The following is an 18,101-nucleotide window of genomic DNA, read 5'->3' as shown; positions in this document are numbered from 1 at the left end:
CCAGACGGTGGGTGGTCGGGCAGAGGCTCTCCTCACTTCCCAGACGGTGGGTGGCCGGGCAGAGGCGCTCCTCACTTCCCAGATGGTGGGTGGTCGGGCAGAGGCGCTCCTCACTTCCCAGACGGGGCGGCCGGGCAGAGGCGCTCCTCACTTCCCAGACGGGGCGGCCGGGCAGAGGTGCTCTTCACTTCCCAGACGGGGTGGCCGGGCAGAGGCGCTCCTCACCTCCCAGACGATGGGCGGCCGGGCAGAGGCGCTCCTCACCTCCCAGACGATGGGCGGCCGGGCAGAGGCGCTCCTCACCTCCCAGACGATGGGCGGCCGGGCAGAGGCGCTCCTCACCTCCTAGACGGGGCGGCCGGGCAGAGGCACTCCTCACTTCTTCCCGGACGGGGCGGCCGGGCAGAGGCGCTCCTCACTTCCCAGACGGGGCGGCCGGGCAGAGGCGCTCCTCACTTCCTCCCGGACGGGGCGGCCGGGCAGAGGCGCTCCTCACTTCTTCCCGGACGGGGCGGCCGGGCAGAGGCGCTCCTCACTTCTTCCCGAACGGGGCGGCCGGGCAGAGGCGCTCCTCACTTCTTCCCGGACGGGGCGGCCGGGCAGAGGCGCTCCTCACTTCCCAGATGATAGGTGGCCGGGCAGAGGCGCTCCTCACTTCCCAGACGATGGGTGGCCGGGCAGAGGCGCTCCTCACTTCCCAGACGATGGGTGGCCGGGCAGAGGCGCTCCTCACTTCCCAGACGATGGGTGGCCGGGCAGAGGCGCTCCTCACCTCCCAGACGGGGTGGCCGGGCAGAGGCGCTCCTCACCTCCCAGACGAGGTGGCCGGGCAGAGGCGCTCCTCACCTCCCAGACGGGGTGGCCGGGCAGAGGCGCTCCTCACCTCCCAGATGATGGGTGGCCGGGCAGAGGCACTCCTCACCTCCCAGACGGTGGGTGGCCGGGCAGAGGCGCTCCTCACCTCCCAGACGGTGGGTGGTCGGGCAGAGGCGCTCCTCACTTCCCAGACGGTGGGTGGCCGGGCAGAGGCGCTCCTCACTTCCCAGACGGGGCGGCCGGGCAGAGGTGCTCCTCATTTCCCAGACGATGGGTGGCCGGGCAGAGGCGCTCCTCACTTCCCAGACAATGGGTGGCCGGGCAGAGGCGCTCCCCACCTCCCAGACGGGGCGGCGGCTGGGCAGGGGCTGCAATCCCAGCACCCTGGTAGGCCAAGGCAGGCGGCTGGGAGGCGGAGGCTGCTGCGAGGCCACACCACGCCACCGCACTCCAGCCCGGGTAACACCAAGCACCGGGTGAGCGAGACTCCGTCTGCAGTCCCAGTACCTCGGGAGGCTGAGTCGGGCAGAGCACTCGGCGTCAGGAGCTGGCGACCAGCGTGGCCAACATGGCGAACGCGTGCCTGCAGCCAAAGGAGAAAAAGCAGGCAGCGGTGGAGCGCGCCGGTCTGCGGCGCAGGCAGCAGGGAGCCAAGTAGATTGCAGCCTGGGCCACAGAGGGAAGGAAGGAAGGAAGGAAGGAAGGAAGGAAGGAGGGAGGGAGGGAGGGAGGGAGGGAGGGAAGGAGGGAAGGAAGGAAGGAAGGAAGGTTGGTTGGAAGGAAGGAAGGAAGGAAGGAAGGGCTTTTTTTTTTTTTTTTTTTTTTTTTTTTTTTTTTTTTTTTTTTTTTTTTGAGATGGAGTCTCGCTCTGTCGCCCAGGCTGGAGTGCAGTGGCACGATCTCGGCTCACTGCAAGCTCCGCCTCCCGGGTTCACGCCATTCTCCTGCCTCAGCCTCTCCGAGTAGCTGGGACTACAGGCGTCCGCCACCACGCCCGGCTAATTTTTTGTATTTTTAGTAGAGACGGGGTTTCACCATGGTCTCGATCTCCTGACCTCGTGATCCGCCTGCCTCGGCCTCCCAAAGTGCTGGGATTACAAGCGTGAGCCACCGCGCCCGGCCTGGGATACTTTACTTCTAAGCCAAGTGGCTCCCTGACACACCAATTTGATTTTATAACCTCACTTGGAGGACCAAAGAATAGCCCTTGGATGGCTGTGAGGACTCCTGACAAATAGAAACACCTTATACCGTTCTACTGGCAGGCTGGGTTTCCTGTCCTATATCCTCTAAGTGAGGCCAGTTTCCAGAGATGGTCTACTATGGAGCTTCATTACCTAGCTAAAGCCAGTATCACTACTGGTGGTCAAGCAGAGTCAGCACTGCAGTCATCTTCAGCAAGCAATCAAAGGACTATTTCTGTCTTCTTTCATTTCACAGGGAAAAGAAAGAACTGAAGCAAATATGGCAAAATGTTAAGTGACAAATTTGAATGGGAAATACATACTCAAGGAACACACAGTGTTCCGTTTATAGTCTGCAAATTATTCTATATTTTTGAAAGATGGCATATATAAGTCACATACATAGGGGCTAACTCTCTCAAGTTTCCTATTTTCAATAAAAATTCTGAAGTTCTAAAATATACCACCAGTGGCCAGGCATGGTGGCTCACGCCAGTAATCCCAGCACTTTGGGAGGCTGAGGTGGGTAGTTCACCTGAGGTCAGGAGTTCAAGACCAGCCTGGTCAACATGGTGAAACCCCGTCTCTACTAAAAATACAAAAATTAGCCGGGTGTGGTGGCGCATGCCTGTAATCCCAGCTTTTTGGGAGGCTGAGGCAGGACAATTGCTTGAACCCAGGAGGTGGAGGTTGTGGTGAGCCGAGATCGCACCACTGTACTCCAGCCTGGGCAACAAGTGTGCGACTTCGTCTCAAAAAAAAGTAAACAAATAAAATAAAATATACCACCATCATTAATATATTCAGCTATTCTAAAAAAATTTTTTGAGAACAGCAAATTAAATAAAACCAAGTACAATAATTGCAGCCAAACACAAATCACGTACCTTACTCCAGTGACATCTTCTTACAACCTTTATTTTATAAATTAACAAAGCTGAATCAAGATCAGAATCAGAGTAAGAATAAAAAGTAATCAGAGTAAGATGATAATCATAGCAAGAGAAATTAGAGGTGTTACTTACGATAAAAGAAAGGGACGAATTCCACTGTGAGAGAAGCTGGTTTATATTTCTGTCTGCTCTTTTCCACAGTACTAAGGATTCGTCTATCATTAAAAAGAAGTTAACAATAAATTACAACATGGGCAAGCAGACATGGCACAATTACAAAAACAATTATAAAACAAATTTAATATTTTATTTTTGATTCGTGTCTTGAACTATGTATCTCTAGGATTCGCATAATCTTGAAAAGGAAGTCTAGCCAATAACTGAACTGCTCATCAATTAACAGATTTATTTTTTTGAATTATGCAACATGGTAGCTAGGTTAAATCTCTAAATAACTGGAAAATGAACAAGAAGTCAGTCCTTAAAATTTCCAGTCTGTAAAAGAATTTGTTTAGCAGTAATGCTAAACTGACAGCTGAGACTAGTAGCATATTATTACAGTAAAGTTGAAATTTATCAGAAATCTCGGCCACTCTGCCACTTTCTGAAACTTTATAATAATGGATAATGAGGCCATACATTAGCTTCTTTCATACTGAGGATACAGATCCAGTATGGGCTGGGATTATTTTTGTTTTTAATAACAATTCCAGTAATTTTGATGGATGTTATGTTTCCTACAGGCTTTGGTAAAGCCAATACAAATTGCACGTGCTTTTAACAAGAACATTTCAATTCGATACAAAATGAATCTCTTAGATGGGCATAGTGGTGTGGAGATTGGAGAATAAAGAGTAGTGTTATGATGATACTTCCAACTAGTAGATAGTAAATTTTTTTAAATCACAGATATTTTTTCATTCCCTAAAAAAAGCATTTAAAATTACTAGACAAAGCCAACAAAAATAGAAAATATTTAAAGGACAGCCACATAGAAATTCTGTACATCTAAATATGATGTACTGATAAAGCACTGGTCTAAGATGCTTTCTTCTTAGTGACCATAATTGAGCTATTGAAATTACTTTCCTTATAATTATTTCAAACCTAAGAAGAAATGTCAATAGATCATAGAACAAACCACATAGGACAAGCATAGCTGGACTCAGTGACGGCAAAATAAAGAGTTCTAAGATCCAGATCTACTATCCAAATTCATTAGAAATCATATTAGACCTCATTTGCTACTGCACTGCTTTCTAAATCTATGCCTATTTCCAGTGTGTGGAAGGCAGAACAGTGATTATACCAGCTGTATTTATTTTAATTTCAAACAAAACATGTTAGAACATTAATAGATCTTCTTATTTAATTAAGACCATTATCAAAGATTTTCATGTCTTTGTAACAATACAAAATTCACTGGAGTTTCAAATAAAAAATTCAATCACGTGGTAGAAAAATTAATTTTAAAAGGATAAAATTTAATTTAGCTTTCAGTTAGGTTTTCCCATGAGATTATTTCCAGTTTGTGCATTCATTATAAATTATGGTATTAACTAATAGATTGCTTATATCCTATCCAAACACCTATGCTACAAACAATAAACATCCTCACTTGATTAACATAATAAAAATGTACTTCTACAATTCGTGATCAATGACTCATTCTAAAGTTCCTGTATTAGATGTAACATATGAACATAATTTCCAATATATTTGTGGTAAGAATTTAATATGCTAACATAAACAAAAGGGGTGAGAACTATTACATATATTAGAACACAAAAATTAAAGCGCAAGTAGTTTGTACTGCATGTTTTCAATAAGTTAGTAGAGCTAAAAATGAACTTTAGTCTTATACCATTTGTAGAATACAGCATAGTTAATTGCTCCATTATTACTTGATATTTGGGCCAAGCATCTAGCATTTAGCAGATGCTAATACATATCAACCAGTTTCTGAGAGGGCTGTAAAACACTTATTTGCATCTCAGTTTTCTAAGTTTATGTTCTTGGTTGATTTAACCAGGCTTCTTCTTTTTTTTGAGACAGAGTCTTGCTCTGTTGCCCAGGCTGGAGTGCAGTGGTGCAATCTCGGCTCACTGCAAGCTCTGCCTCCCGGGTTCACGCCATTCTCCTGCCTCAGCCTCCTGAGTAGCTGGGACTACAGGCACCCACCACCACACTCGGCTAATTTTTTGTATTTTTAGTAGAGACGGGGTTTCACTGTGTTAGCCAGGATGGTCTCAATCTCCTGACCTTGTGATCCACCCGCTTTGGCCTCCCAAAGTGCTGGGATTACAGGCGTGAGCCACCGCGCCCAGCCACCATGCTTCTTTTTTGTACTCATATCATACCTCGACATAATCATTGTACTCACATCATACCTAGGACATAATCATTATTCTTAATTTTATTTGGAAAAAGTCCAAGTTCTGGCAAAAGATGCAACAATAAGAATAGATCAAAGAACATCAAATAGAGTTTACCCAAGTTCACTGTTAACACTTTATCCCCAATTTTTTTTTTCTTTTAGAGACAGGGTCTTGCTCTACTGTCCAGACTGGAGTGAAGTGGTGCTATCCTAGTTCACTGCAACCTCTAACTCCTGGGCTCAAGTGATCTTCCCACCTCAGCCTCCTACAAAGCTAGGATCATAGGTGCAAACCACCATACCCAGTTAATTTTTTTTGTTTTTTGTGAAGATGGGGTCCTGCTATGTTGCCCAGGTTGGCCTCAAACTCCTGGATTTAAGTGATCCTCCTACCTCAGCCTCCCAACGTGTTAGGATTACAGGCATAAGCCACTGTGCCTGGCCTCATTATATATAGGAAATTACATATATCATGGTCCTTCATGTCTTAATATTTTAGTGAATATTTGCTAATAAGGATATAGTTTTATATAACACCACAGTATAGTTACGAACTTCAATAAATTTAACACTGATACAATACTTCTATGTAATCTACCAACCATATTCCAGTTTTGTCAGTTCACCCACTAACATCCTTTGTAGTATTTCCCTCTTCCAATACAGCTTCCAGGCCAGGGTCAGGTATTGCATTTAGTGTCTCTTTAGCCTCTTTTAATCTGAAACATTTCCATAACCCCATTTGTGATATTTTTAAAGAAAGTTGTCCTCCAGCCCTCCTTTTTTAAAAAATTAGAATGTTCTTCGCTTGGGATTTGCTTGTTTTCTCACAATTAGATTCAGACTATGCATGCTTGGCTGGAATAACACATAAGCAAAGATGTGTCCTTCCTAGGGTTATCACATGTGGAGCACATGATACCCATCTACTTCTTACTGATGATCAGTTAATTTTGATCATCCAACCAACTGGATTATTTGGCCCAGTACTGTCCAAAATAATTACTGATTTTTCAATTACAAGTAATAAGTAATTGTGGGGAGACATTTTAAAACCATACTCATGGCCGGGCACAGTGGCTCACACCTGTAATCCTAGCACTTCGGGAGGCTGAGGCAGGTGGATCAACTGAGGTCAGGAGTTCAAGACCAGTCTGGCCAACATGGTGAAACCCTGTCTTGACTAAAAATAAAAAATTAAGGCCAGGCGTGGTGGCTCACGCTTGTAATCCTAGCACTTTGGGAAGCCAAGGTGGGCGGATCACGAGGTCAGGAGATCGAGACCACGGTGAAACCCTGTCTCTACTAAAAAAAAATACAAAAAAAAAATTAGCCGGGCGTGGTGGCAGGCGCCTGTAGTCCCAGCTACTCGGAGAGGCTGAGGCAGGAGAATGGCGTGAACCCGGGAGGCGGAGCTTGCAGTGAGCCGAGATCGCGCCACTGCACTCCAGCCTGGGCAACAAAGCGAGACTCCGTCTCAAAAAAAAATAAATAAATAAAAATAAAAAAATAAAAAAATAAAAAAATAAAAAATCAGCCGGGCATGGTGGTGCACGCCTATAAACCCAGCTACTTGGGAGGCTGAGGCAGGAGAATTGTTTGAACCTGGGAGGCGGAGGTTGCAGTGAGCCAAGATCACGGTACTGCACTCCAGCCTGGGCAACAGAGCAAGACTCTGTCTCAAAAAAAAAAAAAAAAAAAAAAACCAAAAAACAAACAAACAAAAAAAACCATACACACATCATGCTCCCAACAAAAACTTCCCCCTAGGTTTAACATCCATGAATGATTCTTGCCTGATCCAATCTTACGATGATGTGTGCAAAATGTGTTTTTTTCCCCAACTCCAGCATCTCCTCTATATTTACTAATTGGCACTTGGAATTTTACTGTAAGCAACACCCTTCACTTCCCCCTTATCTATCTATCACTGGTATGAACTCATAAATTTTCTTCCTGAATGGTTAAATAATTCGTTACTGTAATTATTTTGTGCATATATTGTCTGAGGTTTGACAAGTAGGAGGCACAGGGCATACCTTAACATAATTAAATTATTTTTCTCTGTGGCAAGGCAAGGAATCCTACTAAACTTGCACTAGTCACAAAGTAGGAACTCAATAAGAATATTTTTGAATCAATGTTTAAATGAATGAACAAGTCATATTGAAGGAAGATTTCTTTTTCTTTCTTTTCTTTTCTCTTCTTTCTTCTTCTCTCACTTCTCTTCTCCTTCCTTCCCTCGCTCCCTCTTTCCTTTCCTTTCCTTTTTCCACTCCTTTCTCCTCTCCTCTCCTTTCCTCTCTCTCTCCCTCCCTCCCTCCTCTTTCTTTCAGGTTTTGCTGTCACCCAGGCTGGAATGCAATAGTGTGATCATAGCTCACTGCAGGCTTCAACTCCTGGTTGATCACTTCAGTGATCCTCTCACCTCAGCCTCCCAAGTATTCAGAAATAGAGGCACACATCACCACACCTGGCTATTTTTTTTTTTTTTTTCTAGATGGGGTCTTACACTCCTGGCCTCAACCAATCCTCCTGCCTTGACCTCCCCAAGTGCTGGGATTACAGGTGTGAGCCACCATGCCTGGCTGATTTATTTCCCTAAACTTATTTTAGTTCCACTTGAGGAAATCTTTCTAACTTTCTGAGATTCTGTAAGTAGAATCAAAATTGAGATACCAGATTAATCAAATCTACAGAACGCATCTACTTGTTGTCATCAAATAAGAAAAGAAATAGTTTTACATGGCTCTGTATTTGGAATTATGTTAATTTTAATTAAATCTATTCTAACCTGCTTTTGCTATTTTGGTAAGCAGTAAACACAAACAATGAATAAGAAAATATATATCTTCTAAATTTCCACTTAATTTCAGAATCAGATTAATAAATAAGGTATAAATTATTGCTGTAGATCCCTTTGTATAGGTCTTCCATGAGCAATGGATTTCTCCTAATTCCATTTTTTAATCTCCCTGTCAAAGTCAAAGAAACCCAAAGAATTCCCTGCTTTACCATTTATCTTTGAAGCAGTTCTTACATTACTGGCAAGATTGTTGTGCATATTAGAGATAACACATACACAGCTTCTAACGTAATTCCTGGCAAATATATGCATGTATTCATTAAATGCTGCTACTCATCCTCTACTTTGCCCCCCTTTCTGCTGCCATCTTACATATGCAGAATTATCTTCCTATATTATATTAATAGTATATAAAATTTTCTTCTTTTGGGGTCTCTGGGCTGCGCTCCTAGCTCGGGATCCCTCTCCTCAGCTCTGAGAGGCCTTAGGTGGTTCTGTGGCAGCCTCTGTTGCCTGCGACCTGCAGGCCCTGCAAGATCCCTGGGCAGGATGCCAGAGCATGCTGGAAGCTGGAACATGGACTCAGTGACTTTTGAGGATGTGGCTGTAACCTTCACCCCTCGGGAGTGGGCGTTGCTGGATTTTTCCCAGAAGAAACTCATAGAGATGTGACGCAGGAAACCTTCAGGAATTTGGCTTCTACAGGAAACAAATGGGAAGACCAGAATGTTGACGATCAAGTCAGAAAATATGGGAGAAATGTAAGTCATATGGTAGAGAGACTGTGTGAAGGTAAACAAAATAGTCAAGGTGGAGAAACCTCTAGCCAGAATTCAAATCTTAATCTGAACAAGAAAGTTTCTACTAAAGTAAAACCATGTGTATGCAGAAAGTGTGGAAAAGTCCTCATATGTCATGCATCTCTTCACAGGTATATTATATCTCACTCTGGATACAAACTGTTTGAGTGTGAGGACTGTGAAATGAAGCCATATAAATGTAAACAATGTGGCTTAATTCTCTCACAGGTGTTTGAAGACACATGGTAATGCACAGTGATAATGGATTTTATAAATGTACAGTAGGTGGGGAAAACTTTATTTTCCCCAGTTTATTTCAAATGCACCAGAAAACTCACACTGGAGAAAACAACCCTATAAATGTAAACATTGTGATAAAGACTTCAATTATTCCAGAAACTGTCACGAACATGAAATAACTCATAGTGGAGAGAAACCCTATGCATGCAAGAAACGTGATAAATTATTAGTTTCTTCCTATGCCCTTCGACAACACGAAATGATTCATACTGGAGAGAAACCCTATAGATGTAGAGAATGTGGTAAAGCCTTTACAACTTCCAGTTTCCTTCGTAAGCATACAAGGGCTCACAGTGGAGAAAAGCCTTAGAAATGTAAAAAATGTGGTAAACCATTCACATTTTCCAGTTCCCTTTGATGACATGAAAGAACTCAAACTGAAGAGAAACCCTTTGGATATAAGTAAAATGGTAAAGCCTTCACTTTTCCCAGATCCCTTCAACAGCATGAAAGAAGTCATACTGGAAAAAAAACATGTGAATGGAAGAAATGTGGTAAAGACTTCAGATGTTCTAGTTCTATAAGAACAAATGAAAAAACACATAGTGGGACTGTGAGGAATACCGGAAAACACACAATTTTCCCAGTTCCCTTTGAAAACTAAGAAAAACTCATACTGGTGGAAAAATGAATGTAAAAAAACTGGTAAAGTCCTCAGTTTCCCCAGTTTCTTTCAAAGACATAAAAGGGTTCACAATAGAGAAAAACCCTGTAATTCTAAGAAATGTGGCAAAGCCTTCAGTTTTTCCATTTTTCCTTGAAATATGTAAGAAGTCAGTGGAGATAAGCCTTATAAATTTAAATGTGTGGTAATTTCTTTAGTTCATAAGTTTCATTTGATACCTAAAAGAACTCATTTTTGAAAAATTCCTATAAATGTACAGAGTGTGAGAATACTTTCATTTGTCTAACACATGTTCAAAGATACATGGTAACAAACTGTAGATGGACCTTATAAATGTGAGAGCACTCTGGATTGGAAGCACAGTAGTCTGGAAAATACAGAAATGTTTTCAAATTTAACAATTACTTCAAAAGTTTTGTAAAACTCTCACTAGTAAGAAATTCTATAAATGTTGGTAAGTTGGAAAGCCTGATGTAAATTAATGCTCACAAATGCACATAAGTGGAATGTAATTATAATTACAAATATTTTGCTTATCAGCGGTTCATTGTTAAAGAGGGTCTCTGTGCTTTTAATTTCCACTTTCGCAAGAAAACATCAATGTGAAAATTCCGTAGATACTCTTAGCAATGCTACATGAGTTTAATAGGTAGTGGTTTTTTTTAAATTAAATTAGTAAAATTCTTCTCTCTTAAGTGTGTTGGATCTCTGGGTGAATTAAAATGTATTCCTATATGGAGGTAATTTTAATTTTTATGTAATTTTTAAAGTTCTCTGATTAATGGGCCAGTGAAAAATGTGTTTTTGTTAATATTTGGAATTTTCTGACTGGCCTCATCTGGCAAGTTTTGGTTATCCATATATGTTTTCTACTTTATATGGGAAAATGACTCTTTTTTGGTGTAATAATCTTTATTATATTTTCCTTTTTAATAAAGAGTTATTATCAAAAAATTTTTCTTCTTTTTGACTCTCAAAAACTGTTTTTAGCTACCAATTTTATTTAATTTGTTATCAGAGCTAACTTTTTATAAATCTTCTCTCCCCATCTTTAAATTCATTTTGCTCTTATTATTAAAGATTCCTTTAAAAGCCTCTCTTCTGCCATTTTCAGACTGATTTTATGTTCCTCTTTCTGTATCTGTCTTGCTGTCTATAAAGAAAAATTATGTCATTGTTTCAAAACTTAAAATGTTCTCTTAGATTTGCCATTGCTGACAAATCTAAGGCGGAGGACGGAGAAGTAGCAAGAGTAGGAGGAAGAGGAGGAGATACACTTTCCTTAGAGAAATCTCTGGCATACATGTCAAAACAGGGGGAACACTGATTAGTTAGAACCAAAGTGCTAATGAGTATAAAGACTACAGATGAAGCACTGTTAAGTGTCTCTTTGTATCTTTTTTTTTTAAAAGACAGGTCTCTATAGCTAACTGAAGCCTTGAACTCTTGGGCTCAAGCAGTCCTCCCACCTCGGCATCCCCAGTAGCTGGGACAACAGGCATGAGCCATCATATCCGGCTCCCTCTTTGTATCTTTAAAGACTCACAAGCAGGGCATAAGCAGAGATAAAAGGTAGTCACGGCACTAACTGACAACTATTTCTACCCGTTCTAGTCACATGGTAGATTTTAACTTGGCCCCACTGTAGTAGATAGGGACATGTAATCACAGTTCTGGCCAATGAGTTCAGAATGAAAATGACATGTGTCATGTAGCATGACCAGACAGGACAAGAACATTAAATTGCCAATTTGACACTTTTCAAAACTTTTTCTCTCACACATGGTGACCAGCAAAGGCTAAAATGCTGGCTGCTCTGTTAGCCTGGGATCTTTAGTGACTTTGATGAGTAGAGGCTCTCTGCCTATTCACAAAAGACAGACAACATGAAAAAGTAATAAATCTTTTGTTATTCTAAGCCCCTTGTTTGTTACTGAAGCATAATTTATTCCTCCTGTCTAACTGAAATTATGTATCTTTAACCAACATTTTCCTAATCTCCATCTCCCAGGATGTATTCTTTTTTTTTTGAGACAGAGTCTTGCTCTTTCGCCCAGGCTGGAGTGCAGTAGCGCTATCTTGGCTCACTGCAAGCTCCACCTCCCGGGTTCACGCCATTCTCCTGTCTCAGCCACCCGAGTAGCTGGGACTACAGGCGCCCGCCACCGCGCCCGGCTAATTTTTTGTATTTTTAGTAGAGACGGGGTTTCACCATATTAGCCAGGATGGTCTCGATCTCCTGACCTCGTGATCCACCGGCCTCGGCCTCCCAAAGTGCTGGGATTACAGGCATGAGCCACCGCGCCCAGCCGATGTATTCTGATTTCAATAAAATATTACATCACTATATAGAACATACAAAAGGTGTTACCACATAGTATATATAAATGTTCTCTCAGTTACCAATTCTTCACCATCATCTAATGGCATGGTGGCTATACTACCATGGGAACCCTGAAAAGCCTACAAAAATAATTTAGTAATGAAATGCTGCAATCGTGTTGCAGGAAGTAGAAATTATTTACAAATGGGTCGTGTTAAGTTGAAAATGAAAATGGAAAATCGTGAGGAGATTTAGGAGATTTAAAAAAGAGGTCTGATTGAGAGTGATGAAACAACTCTTTGTAATCTGTACCCACAGGTAAGAACGATATGTGACTTTAAAATTCCTCTCTTTGAGTTCTGTACTGGTAATTCAGCTATTGTCACTAAGCTACCAACCCATCCTTCTATATGCTCTCTGCTTTGTGATGCTGGGGCAGGCATCATGAAAACTTTCTTTTTCCAGCTGCCTCCCTTTTGGGCTCCCTAATAGAGGGTACCAGATGAAGCGTGGAAAAAAAAAAAGAGAGCAAGGACTGGTTCCATATTGCTCTTTTTCTCTATACTAATCAGCATCACTCCAGCAAGAATTCTTAATTGTAGTAATGGCAGTTGGTTCCTGTCTTCAGCTTATTTTTGGCAATCCCAGAATGAGCCTCTTGACTGCTCAAGAGATATCAGCACCAGCTATGCAATGCTCCTTCCTCAGAGGTCTGAACCTCAGTGCTGTAGGGCCTCTTCTCCAAAAGTCTAGATTCTGATAACTCCATTCTCTTCCCTTTGTTCTCATGACCCCAGGGAAACTAGCTGTTTCCTAAAGTCAATGTCCCACCTTTGTTTTGTCAATTCTCTAATATTTATCAATTTCCTTGTATTAGATCTTCTCTTTTAAAATATCAAGTGCGAGGAGGCTGCGTGCAGTGGTTCATGTCTATAATCCCAGTACTTTGGGAGGCTAAGGCAAGAGGATTACTTGAGCCTAGGAATTCAAGACCAGTCTGGGCAACATAGTGAGATCTCGTGTCTAAAAATAAAAATATTTAGTCTCATTTATGTTTTCCTTATGGGATCCTGACGACAGAAGCTCTACAATTAAAAATAAATGGACAAAGGCCGGGCACGGTGGCTCCCAGAACTTTGGGAGGCCGAGGCAGGCAGATCATGAGATCAGGAGATCGAGACCATCCTGGTCAACATGGTGAAATCCCGTCTCTACTAAAAATATAAAAATTAGCCGGGCGCAGTGGTGCACTCCTGTAATCCCAGCTACTCAGTAGGCTAAGGCAGGAGTACTGCTTGAACCTGGGAGGTGAAGGTTGCAGTGAGCTGAGATCATGCCACTGTGCCACTGCACTCCAGCCTGCCAATGGAGCAAGACTCTGTCTCAAAAAAAAAAAAAAAAAAAAAGAAAAAGAAAAAAGAAAAAAAATGGACAAAATACTGCTAGAAAGCATTTTCGAATTATAAAGTATGTTTTTTAAAAAAGAACTTTTCTTGAAAAATATGTATACTGTATTTAATGCTACTCTGCCTTTAACATTTCTTATCAGATTATTAGTATTCAAAATTGCATTGCAAAATACAAGTTCAGGGCATATGTAATTATTCAGAAGCAGAATTTATCACTAATTCATTCCCTCCAACATATTTCTCTAGCTCAGAGTTAAACCGGTGGGTCTTAGATACTTCTTTCCAATTGCTTTCATAGAGAAGACCTGCTTTGAAGAATCAAACATATTATGACATTCAGGTTTTAAATGAACATTATTATTTATAAGACATACCCTGAAATTCTATGTCTCCAATTCCGATATGGATCATATAAGCTTTCACAAAATGCCAATGCGTGGATCACAAATTCTTCAATAGACGTCTGATCTGCCATTTCCTTCTCTTTTTTGTTGCTTTTTAACTGAGAACAAAGTTAAACATAAATTAAAGACATATCTTACTTATCATCTAACAATAAGTCATTTGTATTCAAACAAGCCAAACTTTTCCTTTGAGACTAAGAGTCATTTAATCATATGGACTGGATATAGCCTCTAAGATTTTAAATATGTCCTACGATAGGTTTAAAATAAATAGCCAAACATCTTTTGAAAAAGTAATGTTTTCAGTAGGAAGGATATGTGATAAATAAATAATATATAAAAATCACAAATTGTATCATTTTAAAAGCCATTTATAAAACACTTGAATTTTTAAATTAAATAACAGTATATATAATAACTACTTGTCTATATTTAGGTAATATGTATAAGATTTCTGAAATACGCATTACCCAACAATAAGTTTAAGTCTCTTCTCAATTACTTACCTCTTCTGAAAATATTTAACTATACTAACTATAATATAAAAAATAGTAGGCCAGACAATGGTGGCTCATGCCTGTAGTCCCAGCACTTTGGGAGGCCGAGGCGGGCAGACCACCTGAGGTCAGGAGTTTGAGACCAGCCTGACCAACATGGAGAAACCCCGTCTCTACTAAAAATACAAAAGTTAGCCGGGCGTGGTGGCACATGCCTGTAATATCCAGCTACTTGGGAGGCTGAGGCAGGAGAATCACTTGAATCTGGGAGGCAGAGGTTGTGATAAGCTGAGATCTGGCCATTGCTCTCCAGCCTGGGCAACAAGAGCAAAACTCCATCTCAAAAAAAAAAAAAAAAACCAAAAGTAAAACCTAGTTGCTCTCAGTAAAGTGACAAAAAAGATTAGTTCACACCTACTTGCTGAATATAGAGTGTTGTCATGGTGATGACATAATTAATGTACGAGCAAGTCCCAATTTCTTCCACATTTGATAGATTTCTGTGAGAAAAAGAGACTTTAATTTTTTGCATAAGAATGGTGAACAAAACATGTTCATGAATTCAGCTTGAATTATGAGAACACATACTGGCAAACAAAATGCAAATGACATTTATTAAAACATAAAATCAATGTGGTTATATAACTGCTTTCCCACCAACTGTGAAATACACCTCAAGCACCATTTAACTACTATAAACAGATAACATTTAAAAAGTATATGCTGATTAGCATCTATTTATTATTGAAAATTGGAAAATATCACAAAGTAGAAACAGAAGAGAAAAAATAAACACCAATATCTTGCGATCTAAAAATAAGCAACTATGTTCATCTACATTATTTCCTTACAGATTTTTGTCCCTATGCAGATTCTTAGTTTTCTTTTTTGTATATACTGTTTTCATTACAACACATGTGCAGTATAATCATTTTCACTTTGCTTTTTGAATTACGGTTTCCTTTTAAGGCTCTCATATTTCCTCAACTACATTAAAAGTCCTTGAAAAAGAGCTAACAGCATCTTTACTTACTCTAAGATAGCACAGTACCATATTTTGTTTAAAGCAGTGGGTTCATAAGTGCTTAGTGTTTAACTAAAATATGGTCCCTCATTTTTATTCCATTTTTATAAGACTGAGGTAAAACAGACAATATTTACTATACCTAAAATCTTTTCCTTGACATAATAAAAAAGCAACATTCATTAATTTTGTTATGAGATATTGTGATCTTGTAAAACATTTTATATCTTAAAATCCAGTAAATGCTAATTTTAGAAAAATTAACAGAATTAACAGACTTCTTCTGGTTTTTTTTTAAGCGATGGGATCTTGCTCGGCTGCCCAGACTAGAGTGCAGTGGTGCAATCACAGTGCACTGCAGCATCAAACTCTTGGGCTCATGCAATCCTCCCACCCCAGCTTCCTGAGAAGCTGGGACTATAGGTATGTGCCACTAGGCCTGACTAACTTTTTACATTTTTTGTTGAGATGAGGGTCTCACTTTGTTGCCGAGGCTGGTCTTGAACTCCTGGGCTCAAGCAATCCTCCTGCCTCAGCCTCCCAAAGGGCTGGGATTACAGGTGTCAGCCACCACACCCACCCAACCAAAAGACTTCTTAATGTAAGAAGTCAGACTGGCATGACAACTTGGAGAAAACAGGGTACAGGCAGAGGCAAAATTGGAAGCCTCTGCAAGAATTCTGCTTCCAATAATAGTGGACTAAGATCAGTCCTCTCCCTGAGAACAACTAGAAAACATGGACAAAACATTTTTTTAAAAATCTGTTTAAAGGCATGAAAAAATTAATAAGGAAGTGAAAAATTACAGATCCAAGATACAGAACAAGGAAACACAGAAACAGATGAGACCTGCATTTAGATCCATTTTTGCACTCATGACTTGTACCAGTCCTGACAGAGGAAACAATGAGAAGCTGCCGATTACATCTGACAGTCTCACAGTGCTGAAAAGGGACAAAAACTAGAATTCAGAGCCCGAAAATGACTGTCTCTAAGGCTGTGGTTTAAGATCCCAAAAGACAACACTCAAGAAGTAAAGGTGAAATGAAAATAGATTAGTAGTCACAGAGACTAAGTCCAAGTCAGCTCAATCATTCACTGTATTAGAGGGATCCTACTTTTCCAAAAACAAATGTACATTAACTGAAAAGAAAGACAATATTATCCCCAGCCTAAAAGTATCTCTATGATTTTTCAAAAACAATAACCAACACTTACTCAAAAATAACAACTCACATGAGAAGGCGACACAAGTTTGAAAATCAAAAGAAACAATACACAAAAGAAACAGACCCACAATTTGAGCAAAAGAAAAAGAAAAAGAGGTTGAGTGTAGTGGCTCATGCCTGTCTGTAATCCCAACACTTTGAGAGGCAGAGGCAGGAGGACTGCATGAGCCTAGGAATTCGAGACTACCCTGGGCAACGTAGGAAGACAATAATTTAAAAAAAAAAAATTTTTTTTTTTTTGAGACGGAGTCTCGCTCTGTCACCCAGGCTGGAGTGCAGTGGCGTGATCTCGGCTCACTGCAAACTCCGCCTCCTGGGTTAAAGCGATTCTCCCACCTCAGCCTCCCAAGTAGCTGGGATTACAAGCGTGTGGCACACCATTCCCAGCTAATTTTTGTATTTTTAGTAGAGATGGGGTTTCACCACGTTGGCCAGGCTGGTCCGGAACTCCTGACCTCAAGTGATCCACTCGCCTTGGCCTCCCAAAGTGCTGGGATTACAGGCGTGAGCCACTGCACCCTGCCAGCAAGACAATAATTTTTTTAAAACAATTGGCCAGGCATGGTGGTGTGCCTCCCAGCTACTTAGGAGGCTGAGGTGGGAGGATCACTTGAGCCAGGGAGGTTGAGGCTGTAGTGAGCCATGATCATGTCAGTACACTCCAGCCTGGGTGATGGAGCAAGACTCTGTCTCAATTTTTTTAAAAAAGCATAATGCATGAAAGAAAAAAGTTAAGTCAAACTTTATTAAAATTAAAAGCCTCTGTTTTGCAAAACACTATTAAAAGAATAAAAAGGCAAGTCACAGACTATCAAAAAATATTTGCAAACCAGATACCTGCCAGACACAGTGGCTCATGCCTGTAATCCCAATATTTTGGGAGGGTGAGGTGGGAGGACCGCTTGAGCCTAGGAGTTAGAGATCAGCCTGGGCAATATAGTGAGACCTCATCTCTACAAAAAATAATCAGCCAAGCATGGTGGCATGTACCTGTGGTCCCAGTTACTTGGGGTGGGGGGTACTGAAGGAGGATAACTTGAGGACGCAGTGAGCTGTGATCACGCCACTGCACCTCAGGCAACAGAACTCACTGCACCTGGGCAACAGAGTAAAACCCTGTCTCGAAACAACAACAACAACAACGACAAAAAAAACCCCAGATATCTGATAAAGGAATTACATCTCACAACAGTCAAAGATGTCTTAAAACTTAATAAGAAAACAACCCAATTTTTAAAAATGAGCAAAAGATCTAAATAGACACTTCACCAAAGAAGATACAAATGGTATACAGCCATATGAAAAGATGGTGAACATCTTTTGTCATTAGGGAATTGCAAATTAAAACAATAAGATACTACAAACACCTATTAAAATGGCTAAAATATAAAAGAATAGTATAATCCAATATTGG

General features: G+C 41.1%; 1 protein-coding gene across 2 annotated transcripts in view; it reads right to left on the bottom strand.

Annotated features, from left to right (window-relative positions):
- NBEAL1 (neurobeachin like 1) overlaps positions 1-18,101 on the bottom strand; it is a 230,526-nt gene that overhangs the window by 167,278 nt on the left and 45,147 nt on the right. For both annotated transcript variants that reach the window (XM_055290242.2, XM_055290243.2), the window contains exons 5-7: positions 14,853-14,934; positions 13,908-14,035; positions 3,026-3,108 (exon numbers count right to left, since the gene is read on the bottom strand). In XM_055290242.2, coding sequence (XP_055146217.1) covers positions 3,026-3,108; positions 13,908-14,035; positions 14,853-14,934 — 293 coding nt within the window. The remainder of the gene's footprint in view (positions 1-3,025; positions 3,109-13,907; positions 14,036-14,852; positions 14,935-18,101) is intronic.

The sequence above is a fragment of the Symphalangus syndactylus genome, chromosome 8, assembly GCF_028878055.3.
Source record: "Symphalangus syndactylus isolate Jambi chromosome 8, NHGRI_mSymSyn1-v2.1_pri, whole genome shotgun sequence".
In the NCBI taxonomy this organism is placed as follows: domain Eukaryota; kingdom Metazoa; phylum Chordata; class Mammalia; order Primates; family Hylobatidae; genus Symphalangus; species Symphalangus syndactylus.
This window is presented reverse-complemented; position numbering and strand designations above follow the sequence as displayed.